This window comes from Ambystoma mexicanum, chromosome 9 (genome assembly GCF_040938575.1).
Source record: "Ambystoma mexicanum isolate Mex_15411 chromosome 9, UKY_AmexF1_1, whole genome shotgun sequence".
NCBI lineage: Eukaryota > Metazoa > Chordata > Amphibia > Caudata > Ambystomatidae > Ambystoma > Ambystoma mexicanum.
In genome coordinates this window covers 991,110,989-991,131,900 of record NC_090931.1, presented here as the reverse complement: position 1 = coordinate 991,131,900, position 20,912 = coordinate 991,110,989, and the positions used below count along the sequence as shown (strand labels likewise).

General features: G+C 45.1%; 1 protein-coding gene across 4 annotated transcripts in view; it reads right to left on the bottom strand.

The window, feature by feature from the left end:
• MAP3K20 (mitogen-activated protein kinase kinase kinase 20) overlaps positions 1-20,912 on the bottom strand; it is a 1,515,864-nt gene that overhangs the window by 731,738 nt on the left and 763,214 nt on the right. For all 4 annotated transcript variants that reach the window (XM_069616229.1, XM_069616231.1, XM_069616232.1 and 1 more), the window contains exon 9: positions 20,539-20,613. In XM_069616229.1, coding sequence (XP_069472330.1) covers positions 20,539-20,613 — 75 coding nt within the window. The remainder of the gene's footprint in view (positions 1-20,538; positions 20,614-20,912) is intronic.

The following is a 20,912-nucleotide window of genomic DNA, read 5'->3' as shown; positions in this document are numbered from 1 at the left end:
GTATATGTGTCAAATGGCACGACATTTATAAGCCTTTACAATATTTTGGGACCCCCCCTCTAATTTTGCCCCCTCTTGACACAATCCCACCAAACTTGGCAAAAACATTTATATCTAGATCTATTATCAGTTTGCCAAATTAGTGTAGATTCGTCAAATGGCACCTCATTTATAAGCCTTTACATTACTTTGGGACCCCCCTCTAATTTTGCACCCTCTTGACGGAATCCCACCAAACTTTGCAAATCCATTGGAATCAGGTCAGGAATATGATTGCAATTTCATTAAGTGGCGCCAAAGTTATAAGCCATCCAAGAACTGGTTTTCACCAACCCAGTAATACAGAGGTATCCGCCAACTTCACAGGACTGTTCGCGAACATCCAGACTGTTAGTGTGAAAAACGCCTGTTTTTTTGCTTCTTGCAGCCATATTCCATCCCATCCTCATCACCCCTGACCTCCCCATAGATTATTTAATACGTTTGACAAGTACATTGTTGTGTTTTTTAATATGTTTTTACTGCGATGTTCGCGGTCAGGGGCCGAAGTCTGCGAATCCAATATGGATCTGTCGCACTTCACGCTTTGCACCATCCAATCAGTGGACACGTCCGATGTGCGCGGACAGAATGTTCCCTTCTAAGCCAATCAGAGTCCGGTCCGCGGACCTAACAGGGAAATGAGTCTGTGGACCGGACTCAGATATCACTAATTCTTTGGGACCTACTTTTTGGTCGTTTTAAAAAAAACTACTGGATGGATTTCCAGCAAATTTACAAAAGCACACGTTCGTGACCAAGCCACCACTCCTGCCACAAATTTGGTGAAAATCCGTCCATCGGTTTGGGCTGTAGGCGTGAGCAAAGTTTTTCTCCATTCAGTCTACGGGAAAAAAAAATATTGGGACCCCCCTATAACTTTGCCCCCCCTTGACAAAACCTCACCAAACTTTGCAGATAAACTTAGAGCGGCCATATACTTTTTTTGCACAGATTGGTGAGGATTAGTCCCCGGGGAGCGAAGTTATAAGCCGCCCAACAAGTGCTCTTCCTATGGGTTTAGCAACTCAACCATAACTACACGGCAGCTACTGGGGGCCGTGCAATATATACTGTGGGCCAGAAGAAGGATGCAGACATAATGGGGGTCATTATGACCCCGGCGTTAAGGGTTTAACGGCGCCGTAAAAGGATTGTGGCGCCGTTAAACCCTTAACGCCTTACTACGGGGTCCCTTTGCGGGTCCCGACCTTAACGGCTGGTCTCGCAAAGGGATCTTGAAGGCAATTACGGTACCGCAATTAGCGGTACCGTAATTGCCGCCTTCCCCATTCCCATTGAGCCCTATGGGGCAAAAATGGGAATGGTGACGGGCCATGGTCGCATGGGGAATTACCGCCCGCCAACCTTGGAACGAGGTGGTAATTCCCCAACCGCCATGGCGGACTCCGGCATCGACCATGGTGCTAAAAGCACCATGGTTTAGCGCCGGAGTCCTAATGAGGGCCAATCGGCTCATATAAATATATTGTTCAGTTTTCATGTACCATGTTAGCCAAGGGTAATATAAAAAGTGTTACTCAAAAACCGGATTATTCGTAGTTAGGCTAACAAAATCATTTATTTACCAGCTTTTGTAATCTTCAGATTACTTCACCAGGCATAGGAAGAATGAGGTTCTTGGAATAGCACCAACAGGTTAGGGATTCTTCTCTGGAATGTTGTATCTCTACCTGTCTGCTTCTGATTTGTTTCCTTTGCAAAGAGCGGTACCCTTCAGATGTTCCCCCACGCATTCCAGTGACAAAGATTTAAGTGGGGCACTGAAAACGGCATGCAAGCAAGCAAGAGCAGGAAACACAGCTGAGCTGCTCTCAAAGAGGTGTGAATGGATGGGGTAGTGTCAATCATGCCTTGTGCAAACTTACAGGAGGCTTGTATGTTTTAGACACAGTCAATTGTGTGTCCATCTCCACTTACCCTGTTCGATCTATGGTGTAAACTGCAGATTACGAAAGATTGCAAATAAATTATTTTGGCCCTCTCCTCCGAGGGGGACGCCAGACAACTGACACTGTTGAGTCGGACATCCAAAAACAGAGAGTTCTGCAAAGGTTCCAAGCAGGACTTCAGATAATTTATGGAAAACCCCAGATCCGTCAGCAAGTGCACAGTCCTCACCATGTGTCGCTCGACAGCTCGTGGGAGCGGGATTGAACGAGCCAATCGTCCAGGTAATGGCAGGCGTGGATGTCCTTGAGACGAAGATGCGCTGCCACCGGAGCCAAGCACTTTGTAAACACCCATGGGGCCGATTTCAGGCCGAAGGGGAGTGCCTTGAACTGGTAGTGTGGTCCCTGGACCACAAACCACAGGAACATCCGGCGGTTTTAGTGTATGGGTAAGTAGGCGACTTCTAGATCCAGGGATGCCAGGAAGTCGTCTTCCTCCAGTTGGCCGAGCAGGTGCTGCAAGGTGGCCATCCAAAACTTCTGGGACTTCCAAGTATGTGCTGAGGCGCCTTAAGTCAGGCACCGGCCTTCACCCCTCCTGACTTTTTTCAGACCAGAAAGTATCTGGAGTACACTCTGGAGCCCCGCAGGTGCTGAGGGACAAGCTCTACCGCCCCCTTCTTCTACATGGCGTGGACCTCCAGTAGAAGCTATGCCACGTTGCATTCTTGTCGAGCCATAGGAGGGATATGAGGACACCTGTGTTGGAGTTCTGAGGTGTGCCCCTGCTTGAGCACGTCCAGCACCCATCTGTCAGTGGTGATAATCTTCCACGAGCTGACAAACCTCGCCAGTCGACCTCCCACTGGTGTGCACAAGTGGGGCCCCGAGTCCACGGCCGGTTCAGGCATGTTTCAGCACCTGCGCCCTTGCCTGCGGCGATGCTGTCTTCCACCGCCATATGCCTGGAGCAGGATGGCTGTCGATAAAGGTAGTATATCCCTTGGAGGACCTGCCAGATTTCCCACTCGAGGAACGAAACAACGATGACCGACGCTGCTGTAGGGTCCCCAGCGAAATTACTGTCTCTGTATCTGTCTTGATCGTTTGCAGAGACTCGTCCACAGTCTTGCCCAAAAGGTTCTCTCCATCAAACGGGATGTCTGCCACTTTGGATTGAACGTACGATCGGACGTTGGTGGCTCTCAGCCATCCCTGCCGACGAAGAGACACTCTGTTGCCCATCTAGCGGAACCCTGTGTATGCAATGTCCAGCGCCACTGTTATGATGTGGTCCGAGGCCCCTTCCCCATCCTGGATCAGGGCCAGGGCCTCAACTGCAGGAAGCCCGGAATAGGGCCCATTGTATACCACAGTTCCCGCTCATAGCGGGGCAGAATGGCCAGGGCATTAGCTGCCTCGTCGGTGTCCATCGCCATAGTAGTCGTATCTGTGCCCGTGTCCTTGTGCGGTGCCAGCTCCTCTGGTGGTCGCGGTGGTGCCGGTTGATGCCTCAGGCCAGCTGGGTCCTTTGACTTACGCAATGACGTGGTGGTCATCCACGAGGTGGATGTAGCAGCCTTCGTCGATGGGGTCGTGATCGTCCATGATGAAGTGGTCGTGGCTGTCCTGGAAGGCTTTGCAGCCAATGGAGCTGCAGACTTGGACGATGGCTTCACCGATGGAGGCAAAGAAGGGCCCCCCATAGATTTTCGCCTATGCTGGTTTGTCTGCAGATGGCAAGCGTAGCTTTGTAGGAGTCAGGGACTTTCTGTTAGAGGGAGAACCCCTTACAGGTAGACTCGCTGTGGAAGTAGTCGGTGACAGCGACCGTGTCCTCCCCGAGCTGGGATCTGCAGCCACGGCGAACCCAGGAGGATCAGTGGCTTGTGCCCTGGCCTTCTTTGAGAGTGGGGCATCCTCAAAGGACCTCAACCTCTTTTCTGAGGGAGTTTGCTTGTGGGACGGCCGGTCCTGGGTGAGTCATGACCGCGCTCGGAAGCAGAGCCACGCTGCCAGCCTGCTGTAGCGATACCTTCTTGCGCTTTCTTCGAAAACCCACGGCAGACCTTGCATCCCTCCTCATCATGGTCTGCATGCAGGCAATATAAAAATGTATGGTGTCAATCCTCGACATACACGTTTCTCAATCCACATTTCATGCGGAGTTTGAAGAAGCACCACTTCTCCCCGGATCTGGTGGAAGGCGCGAAGTAGGCCCAAGCCCGGGCCCTCTCAAACCTTTGATGGAAGATCTGTGCTGCAGATGATCTTTGCCGATAGCGGGTCCCTGCTGCCGGTAATTGACCTTCGGTCGAACGAAGAAGCAAACATTGGTCAAAATATTGTTAAGTTTGCTGAAAAAACTCAAAAGACAAAAAATAGCTTGGAGAGCCAAAAGAGGAATCCCAACACTGAAGCGTTAGCTAAAAATCAGAAGATGGCCACTAGGAGTGGAGCTTAGAGAAAGGACTGTCATTGGATGGGGGCAGTATGACTCAGAGTCTAGTGATAGGTTTAGAGGAAAAATGCAGTTTTTAAGCTAAAGCAAAACTGTTTTTCATTTTACTGAGGATTCCCTGCCTGACGACAGGAATATTCATGAGCACGTGTATCCATGACAGACCCCATGCTGGAAATGGGTTGTTACATCAGCACAACTAAACAAAAGAAAAACACTAAAGTACACATCAAAAGAAATTGGAAAAGAAACAATATTGGACACAACTAATGTTCCACATATTCTGAATTATGTAATCAGCACGAGTGAGCATTATACACAGATACTTCTTTTAAAAGGAATGAATAAAAACACAGAAGTTGGTCGATATTGCTTGGAGGAGAGCCCCACATCTGTGGCCTTTGTGTGGAGCAAGGAAGGAGACGCAGGCACAGAGGACAATAGTTTTGGCTATAAACCTTTATTCAAAATCATAAGGGTTGGGGAAATACCTTACTATCCCTATCCTAGAAGTTATTTCCCTGACTCAACAAAAAACTAAGGGGTCTGTCTGTAGTCAAGATGTCCAAAGTAAAAATATGTCCTATGTCTGAAATCTTATTCTGACCCACTAAAAATTTACTCTAAGGTGCAAAGGAAATTCTTCTATGGATATCCAGGTGCACAAGTGTTTCAGTTCAATGAAAAGATAAAACTCCAACCAAAACGTTCCAAGTGGACAATATTCACAGTTCCAGGGAATGGCTCCCTTCCCAAGATTCCTGTTACCATTATACAAGTTTCTTGCAGCCCAAGAGGATGGCTTCTCTCTCTTGACACACACACACACACACTTCTCAGGGAAATAGTTCCCTTCCTCGGGCTCCGTTTAGCAAGTAAGTTGAAAACAAAGAATAATAGATCAAGATCCTAAGGCATGTAACTTAGTAAGGATTCTCTTTTCAAATTTACAATTTGGATGTGAGTCCCTGAATCACCAGTCACCTGGCAGACTCCCCTGCTACGCTCTTCTTCACTCTTATTTTACTTTGCAATTTCAAGGGCACGTATCTTTCTTGAGATTCTCTTGTAACTTAACACAGACTTGATTTGGCCTGGTATATTTTTCTGTCAGGACTTTTTTACGCTCTTTCACACTTTTTATCTTCAATGGGAATTTTCTCCTACCAGGATTTACATATAATATTTTGCTTCACCTGGTATAATCTCCTGCCAGGACTTTCAAATCATATATTATAATTCTCTTTTACCATGAAACAATATTAGCCCAATGTAGGCATATCCTTTCTTGAATGGTTTTCTTTTCAATATGTTTGCTTTTGCACATCCCTCAGGTTTGTTCACCTTTACTTGGTTTTCTCTCTCTGCCCCTTTAAGATGCAGGCTCAACGACCCGTTTGTGGAGTAGCTTATGGGTCTCTTAGCTTCTACACATACTTCACTTTGCTCACTCGCGGTATAGATTTTACATTTGTTAGCCTCTTCACATGCTTCATTTTGCTTATGGCTAGCTACTTTGATGCAGCGCACACTTTTAGGCAACCCGGTAACCCTTTCTGATTCCCTGGGCTTACTGGGTGCTCTTTGTGTCTCTCTTGCCTCTCTGCTTCAGTTCTCGCTGGGTTGTGCGCTAGCTGTGCAACCTGTCATCTGCTCCACCTCTGCCATGCCAATCTTTGACTTCTGCTAATTTTCTCCCTTGGGCAGTGCATCCTCTGCACTCTTTTGCCTTCTGCTGCTGGACGGATTAACTTCAGTAGCGTTCCCTGCTGCGTCTTCTCCCCCAACGTTCTGGCCCGTGCTCGTGCGGGTAACCGCGCAGCTCAACATCTGCAGCTCTCTCTCATTGCTGTTGGCTGCGTGGGTTTTAAACTTCCCGGTCTGAGTAAGGAATTTCCAAAGACTAGACTGCAGCATAAGTTTCCTGGCCTCTGGCCACAAAGCTAGAGGCTACCTCAGGGAAAGAAGTGATGATACCGTCAGATTCATCACGCCTTCGAAACTGAAACTACCATTACAAATACTCACGTTTCACAAAAGAAAATGAAAAAACTGGACCCAACCTGCTGATCGGCTGGAAACTGGGCTGTGTGTAGAATGTTCAAAACGTATGCTCTTCTGTACTGGAACTAAACTGCGTGAGCCGTCACGCATGAACCAGCAGTAAAGCAGTGCTTGATGGAAGGAGCATGGCATTTAGGCTATTCTCTAGCACAGAGGTCTGTAACTTTTGGCTCGACAGTGGTTTTGAACTACAAATCCCATTAGCCCGACTCCATAATCAATGATGAAGTGTTCATAGGAGACATTGGGCCTCATCTTGAGTTGGGCAGTATCCCGGCGGCAATTGCGTCGGGATACCGCCCAAAGCTATTAGCATTGCTGTAACTCAGTCCGGCGCAATTTGCGCCGGATCCAGAGTTGTGGTGGGAAGGTAAATCCCCATTCCCACTGGGTCCATTGGACCCAATGTGGGCTCTTGGCGCTATTAGCGCTGCGCTAATACCGCTGAAAATGGGCAGAAAGGGGAGATTTTTACTTCCAGCAAAAAGCTGGAGGTAAAACTCCCACTTTCTTCCCAACTCGAGATTGGGCGGAGCAGTAAATGCGGCGGTAATAGAATTACTGCCGCATTTTACCACTCCGCCCAACTCATGCGTCCCATAGTACAAGAAAGCTGGAGAGCCGTGGGTTGCAGACTCCCGCTCTAACAAGTGCCTCATGCACTCCTGTTGGCCATTCATCTGTCAACCACCCAATCTTCAGGACCTGTTAAAAAAGACTCCACGTCCAACCTGCACCCTGAGGGACTCTACATGATGGACTTGACATGATAAACCCTGCAGTTTCCTTGTTGTATAATCTGTGATTATTTGTTACACACTACCTCGTTACTACCACCTGTTCATCTTGCAAGAGGTCACCCAACATCTCAGAGGCTTTATGCACATTTCAAGCCCTTCTCTCCACCAGCGCTAACCGCAGATTCTGCTTCACACCGCACAGCACAGTCCCATGTATAGCTTCTGACTATAGCTTTTTGCTATGATTACTGGGCAATCTTAAAACATGTTTTTTTAATGTTGTAACTACTCTGCCATAAGGCATGCAATGCCTTCCTTGCCAGACCATGGTCCACCAGACACTAAAATAGATGCAACAATAGGCTACAGAACGGCACTCCATGGTATGAGTGAATAGTCCAGGCAGTTGTAATATAACAATAAGATGTATTCAGATTCAAAGTTGCTTCATTGTAAACCTGAAGTAATGTAGTTACAATTGTGCTAGTCGAGCATGGCCGCTTGTAGCTGCTCCAAAGTGTAATAACCATCATCATAGAGTTACAGGAAGGAGGGAGGCAAGGAAGCACATCTCGGTCAATGCTAGAATCTTTCCGCACCTGGAACAATTATGAAAGCCTGTTATAGGTGCACAGGCTTCCGCAATTCTGTAATTTACCTTAGGCAAACAACACCATAATGATGTGCACCTGAGACCGTCTAGAAGCAAAATGACACCTGAACGCAAGGTACAGCTGTATTTGCACAGTAAAATGGAAAAGGTCAACAGCACGGTGCTAATTTAAACATTATGAAAATGATTTTCTTTGCAAGGAAAAGAAATGTGTTTTATGAATTGATCTGTTGAACGTGAATGCAGGTCAGAATTCCTGGTGTGGATGTGCACTGCAGGCATGTGTCCAGTGTCAGTGTATGCAGTGCTATGGAAGCCCTTTCTCCAGTCTTTGCATTACATTTCCTGGAAGGGATGCCCCATTGTCAATGGAAAACAAGCACTGGAAAAGCCAAAAGCTTTGCCTGATGCAGTTGTTAATTGCTGTTTAAATTTAGAGGAAGGAATCTGTGCTGACCGCAAAACAGGCCCAACTCAAAGATCAAGCAATTGGAAAGGTCAGTCATCTTGTGACTATTGTTACATGACCTATTACCCTCTGCTGGCTGATTAACTGTTGTTATAATTGCTAGCTTATGCACATAGCCTGCACCTTACATGTGCTGCTATGGAGGCCCATAAAATGCTTTTCATCTCAGTATCATCCAACAAGCCATCATCAGTAATGTTAAAATACGCCTACAAGCCCCAATAATCCAGGTTAACAATGCCCAACAAAATGGTGTATCCCCAACAATGGGATTATTAGAGTTCTTAACATCGGACTGCACCACTCCAAAATAAGAATACAGACATAATTATATTTGGAATTATGTGTAGGGGGGCATGTACTGCTTGATAACCGCTGTTTACACTAGCACCACTTTAGAAGCCATGCATATGTGCAGAGGGTATCAACATTCATGTAAACATGCTAGTCATAACTGATGTACGATAGATCTGATAGTGTGAAGGCCATATGTCCATTTCAGGCTGAGAACATTTGTGAAGGATTCACGTTTTGTCATTTACCCCTGGGATAAGTGAAACGGTTGCTCTTGCTTGCAAGTTACATACCCAACAACAAGGCCCGATGTCCATGCCTACCTTTAATCCTCCATTATGTGGGAATCATTTTTATCAGTTTTTGGGTAATCAGTACAGAAACAGCTTTTTAAATGTCTACACTTATCTATATACTCTCGAGTGAAAAGGAATGCTCATTGCTTACGTTTGTGGGCTATTACATCCCTAATAAGCATTTCATTCTGTAGGTCTATTCTGAGCGTTAGTGTGTATTGTTTTTTAAACAGTGAGCATGTTTTCCCTCTTGAGATAGATCTTTACTTCACAATTCCTGGACCTCACTACCCTGCCATGCAGGCATAGCACTATGAGCAGTGATCCACACTCCCTAGTCCCCTTCCCCCTTTGTGTCCACTGCATTCATCTTGCACACAGTGCACTCTGGGCTCAGCCAGTTCTGACAGCTAACTGGGCAACCATATATTTTTCAATCTGGGTTTGGCAGGTTACAGTAACACCTAACAGACAACAGCTTTCATATTTCAACTCAAGCCCACCATGCACTAATTCATTTTAGTACTTCTTTATAATACTTGGACCTACCCTAAAGGCTTCTATGCTTGTTCTCTGGAGCGTTATCCACTAGCCCTATGCCCGATCAGCAGTATACTTTGATCACTCTATACTGATATTACAAACGATCACAAGTTCAATCCCTGCCTTCCACACAAGTTCAATCCCTGCCTTCCACGCCCCTCTTACGTTATATTTCATGTTTGTTTAACTCTGTCCCCTGCACACTTAATCTTCCCTGATGCTCTTTTTCCATTCCTCATCAGGTTGAGAGCTCGGCACGCCTGCTTGGGGCACAATACTCCCATTTATGGACAATCCTTTGCACTAGTAGACCAATTCAGTGGTGACTGGTGCAGAATTAAGTTTACCACCAGTTTAGATTTGAATACCATATGCACGGTACCGGTCTGCCAACGGTACGTAAAATATATTCTATCCACATCTCTTGAACTGATCAATCGTAATTGTGGAATTTCATGGAGGGAACTCAAAAAATGATAGCAATTTAATGGTACCTCTTCAGGAGTGGCAAACAATGGCTCTAAAACCAACATTTTCCCCTCATCACACCCAGATGTAATAGACCAAATTCCGTTATTCATTTTTATGAGGGTGGCAGACTCCCCCTCAAAGATACTCTGGGAGGTGTAATGCACACAGGCAGCGCTTACATCTGCACCCCTAGCCCCTAGAATTGGGCTCCTTCCATTCACTATTATCCCAACAATCTGCCCTAGATGACAGTTTCCCCCCCTGGAGAAACAAGGGGAGCTTTTGATGTTCTTTTCTGTCTACACATAGGTCCTTTAGGGCCCCTATCCAAATTTAAAGACATAGCACCGTCGGCAACTTTTTTACTTCAGCCCGGCTACCACATGGATTCCCTACTGTAGCCCCACCTCCTCCCAAATCTGACGCAATCCTCCTAAAGGTCCTTCCTTGTGGAGGTGCTGGTTCAGCCAGCCCTCCCTGAATTATTCCAGTTTGACAACCTGTATGACTTCTCGTACACTTAGGTTCGTGAGCCACCACTAATTCCACACACCCCAACCCATCTTCCTTGTTAGATGTCATCCATGGAGCACCCGTGATTTTTAGCGAGGAGATGCTTGCCCACTGGATGTCTTTGGTGTTTTCTGGGACAGGGATTCAGTCTGAGTAGCACATAATTGGGTTTGTTTCATCTGGGCCTGACCGCTGTTCTTAGTTGGTTTTACAGCCCTGAATCAAGCCTTATTGCCCCATTTTTACAGGAACCTCAACCACTTCAGGCTCTTCAAGCACTGCTCCTTCTAGAATTCTTTTTCTGTGCTTTTCCGAAAAGGGGCAGAGTTTTTAGAACCTGAAAATTCCTAAGGTATTTTCTTGAGCCTGAGTTCCCGCCTTTTTTTTATTTTTCTTTCTTGAGGGTTGATTTGCAACCTCTACTCTAAGCTAATTTAGAAATGTGACTTTCTCCCACAATGGCATAGTAATCCCCCATTATGTTCACAGAACTGACATCGACCCCAGGCGGGCTTACTGTGTTTAAGCACTGTACAACTTCCATTGATGGGGGACTAATCACAGCAGGGAGAGTCCTAGGGAGGTCATAATTCCCCACCAGCTGCCTACAATAGCCCTTCACTGCCTACACTCCCAACTTCAATTCACTCAGTTGCAAAGTATGAACCTCCAATTCCAACTTTATGTTATCATTCAGAGATGCTAACGAGTTGAGGAGCAAGTTTAAAGCTGAAATCTCTGGGGGCAGCCAGTCAGACCTGTTCATCCAATTCTCTTAGTGTGTAATGTAAACCTTGTGAGTGGGCGACACCTTCGCCCCAATCCTTTCCTGGGGAACTGACGTGGCGTTCCGTCAAAAGTGACAACACTAGATCTTCCTCCAGCGCCACATTTAAGTTTGATAGGTCATCCCTCATAATTAATTCTGAATTGGGCATTTCGTGGGTAACCAACAAATCCACAGCAATCAAGCTTTGGTCAGCAATAAAGTTACTATCCATTGCCTTTGAGGTTCTCCTTTGACCCCCAGGCCTAATGGCAGTACGTGTTCGTGGAATAGGTCGGAATCCCTCGCGCACTGGAAAAAAGTCCTCCATTTGTTTCTGTTTGGTGATGTCTTTTCCAATGTTGAAAGCTGGCGATGAAGCTCCCTTTCTCTGCAGTGAGGGGTTATTGGGTGTAGAGCCCACTATATTTAACTCAGACGTAAACTTATTTACAGCATTGAGGACCAGCCCAACCTCACCCCCAACGACTAGCAGCGTTGTGGGCTTCATATGGTCGATATGATCTCCGCTAGAACAGCTAGTGACTGGCACCTCTTCAGGGTCCAGTCTATCAACCGTTTGAGACTTTTTACATGGCCCTATGGATCCATGTCCCCCACTTTGGGCCAACAAGGAGCACTTCTCTTTTAATATGGTCGGGCCGCCTTGCACAGCTTTCAAACCTAGTTCAATTATTTTTGGGGCCCCCCACCCACCAACTTAGCAGGTTTGTCAATACCATCAGCCATCGTTTTAGCAGCTTCTGCAGAGAGTGTTGGCGCACACACGGACATCCCCCTGCCCTGCTTCACTTCTCCTTTGAGTGTTAGCTCCGGGTACATTCTGCTCAGAAGGATCAATGGGGCGTGTTACTTCGAGCCCGGGCTTACTCTGTTGATCGTACATGATTATTTCCTTTTACTAACGCGATCTAGAGCACCGTCCTGGGAATCACATAAACTGTTGCCCAAATCTTATGAATGCTGGACAATAGGGTAGTTACTCTTAATCTATGCTTTCTTTTAGCGCGTAGAAACTGTCCCTACTAAACTGTAATCACAAGCCCTGTTTACCCAGAGGAGCTAGCCTCAGTGTTCTATTCAAAGAGTAAAAAAAGAGGATGCTCACCGCTTCTGTGTGGTACAACCTTTTGTTTACAGTGAATGGTCCTCCAGACCCAGACCTACCCCGGCAGACCTCCGTAAACCACTTGCACACCACTTCTCTGCGTCGCACTACTTACAAATGGAACGGTTTTAAGTAGTGTAGCAGCAGTCCTCTTACAAGCACCTCCTCCAATAATGGTCACTGAGGAAATTCTTTCACTATGGTAAACCACTTGCACATCACTTCTCCGCAAGACTTATCCTTGAACTCAAGCCCAGGGACCATATCTTTCTAGCCCTTTAATCTCTCCACTGGCTGGTGGTGGCTGCAAGGATCCAATGCAAGACCCTCTGCATCATCCACATGGCTTTCTGGGGCCTGAGACCTCGCTACATTGAAATCGCTCTCCCTAAATACATCCCGGCAAGAGTCCTTTCGTCCTCTAGCTCCAACGATCTGCAGATCAGATGTTTCCCCAAGCAGACAGTGGGAGATAGATCTCTCTCTTTGGCAGGCGCCTCCATCTGGAAAGACCTCCTGTCCCTCTCCGACATGAGCTGGATCTCCTTAAGTTCCAGAAGCTTCTCAAGACCTTCTTTTTCTCCTCCTCCTTCTTCCCTCTCACCCTCCCCTGCTAGTCTCCTCCTGCCACTATGACTGGATGCCTGTGTCCCTTATGAATCTTGCCGGAGTCAGGCCCTCCTTCGTCCAGACTTCCCCTCTCACTCCTTCCTACCAGCACTTGCCCTTGAGAACCCTTCCCTGACTAGCCTCCTAGGCCGGTCCCCTCCCTCGCCACTGACCTCAACCCCTTCTCCCCCTTGCACTGGTCCTCCAGGGCACTCCTTAGCACTTGTCCAGCCCTTGGGACCCCTACCTCCAGCACTTCTCTTTCACCCTCCCTCTACCCCGTCCCTTGTCTCGGTTGCCCCTCCCCCTGCACTTCTTGATACTGCACTTGCACGATCCGAATGTCACAAGGCCTAGTAGGACTGTTACTGTTGTTTCTCCTCTGTCCCCACAGCCCTTTTTTTGTCTAAGGGGGCATGCAGAAGTAAAGGACAGGCAAGTAGGCCTAACAGCCTTTGCCAGGGTCAGGCAACTAACATTAAGGGCCTGCACCTGAAATCAATTGCCCCACCTGAGAGACAAAAGCTGCAGCAGGGAGGGGCAGAGATAAGAAGCTAGAAGGCTGGCAGTAGTTGCTGAAGGAGAAGAGCATGAGGCTGGAAGTTCACGAGGAAGTGTGATCACATAAGGGACGCCGGGACGAGAGAAGAGCAGATTTCATCTGCAGGTTCTGAGTCGGTCTTGTGTTCATAAAAGTTGTCTGGCCGTGGATGCACTGAGAGACACGTGCTGAAGTTAAAAGTCTTCCCAGATGTGCCTATTATACAATTGTTTAGAATTGTTTATTTATAACGCGCTTAATAGCCAGAGGTTTCTAAGCGTGGACCCGGGGATCGAACCTGTGTTGCTTTGCGTCGTCTTGCTTCCAAGCCGAGAGCGTTGCCCTTTAGCTATCCTCCTGAGACGAATAGCTGTGACTGCAGAGCTGAGGTTGTGCTGCAACCCGAGCACCGCTTGCAGAAACAAGTCGAGGGACAGGGGAGTGAAGGAGACTCCCTGTAGTCAAAGCCGGTCCAGAAAAACCCATTCTTACAGAGGGGTGTAGGTCCCAAGAGTGCCTGAAGTAGTAGTAACAGGAAAAAAGTCGGGAAGTGGAGGCCCCCCCGCAACCACAGTGTTTCTTGAGCCAGTGAGGGAAGCTCCGTACTCCAATTCACTGAAAACTCCTTGCCGATAACTGTAACCAGCTCAATTAGAATTTGCGTAGAAGTGAAATCGAGTAAAAGTTGTTCATTGTTATAAGAAGGCCTAACAACAAAGGAAATGTAACAAGCGCTCATTTAATACCCGTTAGAGTGCTCATGTAAACAAAAAGCTTTCCGTTTTTTCCATCGTTCACTCGATAACTTTACCAGAGTGGTCACGTGTTTCCAATTGAGAGGGACAATGTTGTCTGAAATCACTCTGAAGATTAAAACTAACCTTTACGGGTTGTTACAAGTATTATCACATCAAAGAGATGTTGTGTATGGACAATTATAAATTCCAACAAGAGTCAAAGTATCACTCCGTATTAATGAAAGGGAATGCAAGTCCTTACAGTTCTTTGAAGCTAAAAATCGTTAGCTAAGAGTGGTTGCGTATATCTAAATCTGTTTTTCGTTTGAAGTGTATGTCTTGTAACATCCAGAACAAGTATTCTATAATTGTAGAAGTTGATGAAAGAAAAGAGCAAGCATTACCCAAGCCAGTAGGTGAAACATTTCTACAGTGAAGCCAACCCTATTAAAATCTAACCACCTGTCTTTTGAAGTTGTTAAAATTATTAACGGTCCAGTGTCCTCTGATACAAGTGTGATAAGGTTATCCAAATCTGAAAGTGTGGCAATACAGCTCTGTGGTAGCTACTGGAACCAGGAAGGTGTGCATGAAGCTGGGGAATGGCGCTGTGTGCTTGTATGAAGATTAAGTCCATAATCTGTAAGGCTGAGGCTGTTGCAGCTGAGAGAGAAGCAGTCTGGAAGACAGGGCAGATTATATTGGTAGCAGTAAGATAGACAGAAGAAGCAAAGAGGCTGCCCCATTCTTATGGCATAGAAAGGAAGAGTGCCTTACCTACCTTTGGAGGTCAAAGAGTCTTGTCTTTGAGTTGCCTAAGAATCATTAAGTACCACGTTTTTTTAAACTTTATTTAACAAGTTGGCAACTGTATACAAAAGGTTCATTCAGTCATATAGTGCATTTATCATATTACAATCATCTTTTGCTCATTATATATTTACTTTCGCTCACATAGTTCAGACCGTAAATCTGTTACAGTATTGATTAAGTACCAAGTTGAACCACAGCTAACAGAACTGTGGTTGTCTATAATATTGTAAGAGAACATTATATTGAAGGATGTTGAAGCAGTAGAACACTGTGAAGCAAAGGAGTCTGCTTCCACAGTGAAAGGAGCAGAAATGGAGGTGATGGGGTTGGCGAGAGGAGAGAAACACCCTAAGAAGTAGCGCATGACAAATTACACTAAAGACGCTGCAGAGGCTCCAGGCATATGGACAGTTGTTGAAGCAGAAGCAGTACTTTTATCTTTTGAACTGTATCTAGTCCATCCTGGAAAGAGGATATCCAGGATTAGCATTGGTGCTGTTTTCTTTATTGGAATTAGAAGGAGAACTTTTCAGCAAACGAATAAAGAACTGTTGCCAGTGGATTTTTATTCGGGTGAACTTTGTTTCTTTTGGAACTTTCAAGAACTGATTCAAGACTTTTTTTACTTTATGCACACTTGGAGAGAGTGACTTTGGAAAATCCTGGGAAAGGGATCTACCCAGGACAGGTGAAGATTGTCCAAGTCATTGGTTGTTTGATAATCATTTATTTATGTTATTTATTATTTGCTTTGAATGTTTTTGTTGTTTAGTGTGAGGGACAGTTTTGTGTATGCTAGGAGAATTTCCCTTAGAACCTAGACTAGGTAGGGAACTCCCTGGTAGAGTAGTCTTAGTTAGGATTTCTTTGCACTTTTTTGTATCAATAAAATGTCTAATGTTGAGAAAATCACAAGCAGTTGTCCACCTCGCATTACTGACCACAGTAGGTTGTAGAGAGAGCAGCTAGAGAAGCTGAGAACTTTGTCTTCAGGGAGGAAGGAGTAGTGAGAAAGGCCAAGGAGTCGATATGAGCAGCAGTCGAGTTTGCTGAGCACGAGAGTGGGGATTTGAGTGCGAGCAAGGTCAGGCGGGAAGGAGATGGGAGCAGGGAGGTAGGGATGGTGTTGAAAGCCAGGAGAAAGATGACCAATGCAAAGGGTACATGCAAAATAGTTGTTTCCTATGCGCAGGTGATTTTCTTTCCCACCAATAACATTCAACATTTTGCAATAAATATTTAGATGAGTCAAATGAGTCTGTAAGTGTTTCATGGAAATTCCATGTCTTTGAGACTCAGTTATCATTTTTCACACTGGTTCTCTTGTGGAGCGTTGCCGGTTCTTATCCGATTTTCTGTTTTTCTAAACATACACTTTCACATTGCCCTCGGAAGAACCCCATGTTGTTTCCATGTTTTCTCCTATATTACCTGATGCCACTTTACATTTGCCCCATAATTGCTTCACTACTTCACATTACTCCCAACTGGTTCCCTTACTATCATCACTGGATGGCACTCTGCTGACTCATGATGAACTCTTCATAAATGGAAGTCATCATTAAGTATAAGGCAGGTTACATCAATACCATAGTTGAAATGATTGTTAAGGTTTGATTTGTAGTGGCATTTAGTGAGTGTTTAAACTTCGAGTTTCATGGTTCAATTTGTAGTGGTATACAGTGAATGTTTGTACCGTAACGTTGTTAATCCCACTCTTTGTACACTTTACTTTTTGTTATATTAACCTTTATTCTTGCTTTAAAAAGATTTTTGAATTCCTTCTCTTATAATATGTATGTGCTCATGGGCTTTGCAACGGGAATGCGCCGAGTTAAGCTGGACATGACGTCCCACATCTGCTAAATTTCAAGGGTGTTGTTGCATTACATCTGGCCAACTTAACTGCCCTTTACCTTAAGTTTTTTCAGTGCCACTTTACATGTCTTTAGGCCGTGTCCACTGTACATGCTCCCCCAATATGTTTCTTTTGGACCCACTATACATGCCATAGCCACTATTCACTATTCACACCATTCTTAACAACTTTTTCATTTTTTGACGAATTGTACTCAACATTTTCAGTTTCAGGGGACCTTGGATTTGAAAATATCATCCAAATCCATCCAGCAAGTCAAAAGGTATTAAACTTGCTCAGCCTCTCTGCTGTAAAAAGCACAAAGGCCGATATAAAGGTTTTAAGGAAAAGGGGGCCGAAGGTTATGGCTAATGGCTCAGTATTGTTTTAAAATATACCATGGGCACGGACGCAGGCCATGTTCACTGGCCTAGGTGAAGGCCCTGGCTAGTAGGCCCGAAAGACATGTATAGCGTCCACATGGCCAAAGCTTTGAAGGGTTTTGTTATACCATACTTTTATTTACGGGCCACTAGCCATGGCCTTTGCCCATATCCACTGTAGATTTGAAAACACTAGTGGGCCATTATGCATGGCCTGTGGCCATGGCCGAAGGCCATTTCCACTCCACATGTTCCCCCAATAACCAGTAGGTGGACACAGCCTTTCGACCGTGGCCACCATACATGTCTGTCGGTCCCACTAGCCAGGGCCTTTGGCCATGGCCACTTTACATGTTGAACCAAAAGGATTCATTGGGGCCCACTAGCCATGGCCTTGTGCCACGAACAGTGGCCACGACCTTTGGACATGGCCTCTGCACATGATGCACCAATAGGTTTCTTTGGGTCCCACTAGCCATGACCTTTGGTACAGAGACCCATTACCCTCTGCATAGGAAATGTGACCATTACCAGTGTAAAAGTACTTTTTTTCACTCTCTCCCCATTCCCCTGGCATTCCCCTGATAATGGCAACAAACTACACATACAGCAGCATTGAACTACCCATGGCCATGGGATTCCCCTGGAACTTATCAGATAACGCTAGAAAATCCCAATCGCTTCCGTGTCTTCACAGGCACTCACCAAGTGCCCCCCTGCTCTTTCCATGGTCCCCCCACTTCCCTCAATTGATTTTATTCTCCCTGGTCCTCGCCTAGCTATTTAACCTCTATTACTATTTGGTTTGAGTGACGCATGTTCTTCTATGAGGTGGACTTGATTGAAATGCGAGTATTGAATTTCAGGGGTTTTGTTGCCTTAAATTTGATCACCATAACTCTTTCTTGACAATGGGTTTTTCACTGAATTTTAAGTGTTTTGCTTAACCTTAGTTTCCTCAGCGTTCACCAGCCAAGGCTGTCTGCCGTGGCCACTATACATGTTGTACCAACAGTTTTCTTTCGGGCCCACTAGCCATGGCCTTCAGCGAAAGCCATTGGCCATGGCCAAACATGTTGCATAGTTTCTTGAGGTCTCACTAGTTATGGCATTCGGCCGAGGCCTCTGTAAGTGTTTCACCAATATCTTTCTTTTGGGCCCACTGGCCATGTCACACCATTCATTTGTTATCAAACATCCATTGCCCACCTGCCCAATAGGTGTAGGCAATACAGATGTTTAAAAATAACCTTTTTTATTTCTAACTCCTTATTCCCACAATAATTTCACAGTAATCATTTCCAATAACAGAAATTCCTGCGGTAGAGTGGCGGGTCGCCGATTCCTGCGATAACGGGAAAAATTGCTCAGAATTAAAAAGTCTTCCATGTCCTCACAGGCACTCAACATGTATTCCCCTTCTTTTTTCCATGTCCCCTCACACCACTCAATTGCGTTTTCCTTCCCTAACCCACTCCCATTACCCCATATCACTCATCACTGCATGTGACGCACATTTTCTTCTGGTCGTGTCTTGTGGCATTGCCACTGTAATCTCATGAGATTCACACGGTCTTCCCCTGATAAACTGAAAATGTTCTACCCGTAACTGGCTCCCCATCACACCCCCAAAACCCCAACTCTGCAAAGTATCTTCTTTCACACTGCCGACCTATAGCCTGATATGATTGCTATTGCTATTGGTATTTATGAAGCGCCTATGGTCAGGCCATCTAAGTGCTGTCATTCAGTGTTCCCCGAGGAGTGACTATATAGAAGAGTTTTGAGTCTCTTTCTGATGTCGAGAACAGTATTAGACTCTGTAAGGTCATGGGCGAGTTAATGCCAAAGTTTGATGGCATCCTTTTTCCTCCTCTAAATAGAGTTTTGAGTTCTTTCTACTGCGGCTTCTCCCAGGAATATAGTGGGAAACACTTGCATTGAGCACAAATATGTTTTAAACTCCTAGATGGATTTACCCCAAACCTGCTCGGAAATTGAGCCAACGCTTCATGCCTAAGTTGTTTCTCATTTGGTCCAATTACATCGAGCTGATTTTGCGCTTCCGCTTCAGAAAATGTGGATTTTTCCTCTTTGGGAAAATGAATGGGAGTAAACTGGAAAAAAACGTTTATTTGCTTTCTTAATAACTTTTTCATTTCTTAACAAATCTTTCCCATGAGTTCCAGTCTGGGAGGGCCGTAACAAACATGGTGTTTCAGAAATATCAGCCAAATCCGTCCTACAAGTCAAAAGTTACTAGAGAATGTTCGCATTTCCTATCGATCAAGTCAATCACCTTAACTATAGGGCGGTGACCGCCACCCTATAATATATATATATTTAGTATAACTTACATTTAGTTGAAGTTAACTTAAGGCACATTATCCCTGTTAGATAAGTATGAATACATTTTCAGTAGATACTCTGGACAATAATTTACATGATCTCCCTTGTAAGTGATTTGTAAACTATACCAGTGACTACCCCTTCGAAAAGTAAAGCCTAATTGCTTTTTTACATCGAACAGTAATAATTTGATCTACTTTTGTGACTACCCCGCAGGTCCACTAAAGGCTGGTCTCTCTCTAAACCTCACACCATTGGTGATATAGGAAGATCTTCCTAACAGGGGCAATGGACTTGGAGCAGTATTTTGATGGCAAGGGACAATCTGCTCCCCAATGTCATCTCCGAAATGGTAATGAACATGAAACTTTCCATGTCAACCCCCAATCGTGTACATTTGCAATATGCTCTAATATTGAATTACATTTTCCAGAGCTGCGTGCAAGTACTACGGATTACGAATATGAATAGTTCATATAGCTGCATGTTTCTGGAACCTTTTCACAAATGAGTTGCTCATATATATATTACAAGGCGAAATACAAAATAAATCTGCTAAATTAATAAATGATGAAGAAATACATCTTTTAAATGAATCAATTGTGCTAGTGCCAAAAGGATAGGAAGGTGATCTATGTCTTGTTTAGCTAAAGATAAAAATGACATACATTTACACTTTCTTTGCATCAGAATGTAACTTGTTTGCTTACAATCATATACATGGAGTGGCGGGGCGTTCCTGTTAGAGGTTCTACATTTGCATTACTAATTCTAGATCGCAGTTTGCGCTTTAATGTAATTCATGATCAAGGAGTAAGTCAATCTTATCACCCATAGCTTCCCTAAAGTTCAAAATGTCAGTTTCTACTTGAACCTAATGTCTGCTTTTACATTATATGGACACTTGAAACATAGGAATACAGCATTTATAAAGTACCTTAGAATCAGCTTCCCAACACAGACGCATCAGCTGTGCAAAGCTTCCAGGACAACTGCTTGGAATGGTTAGCCTCTGTAAAAAAAAACATAAAATCAGCTTACATTGTTAGCTCAATTGCAGTTTAATTTGGCATTGTTTCATCCTGTAAACTTGTGCCCTTGGAAAACCATTAAAGCAATAACAGTTCACTCTTAAGTTCTCTAGTCAAACCAAACCCACACTGGCACACTGCTGTTAGGCAGTGTACATTCTGAAGATGTTCACAATGGGCATTGAAAACAACACTAAAAGCTTTACCATGGCTGGAACTAAAAGTAAGACACAGTGTCGCCAACACATGGAAATCTGATCATAAAGTGGTCAATCAATCT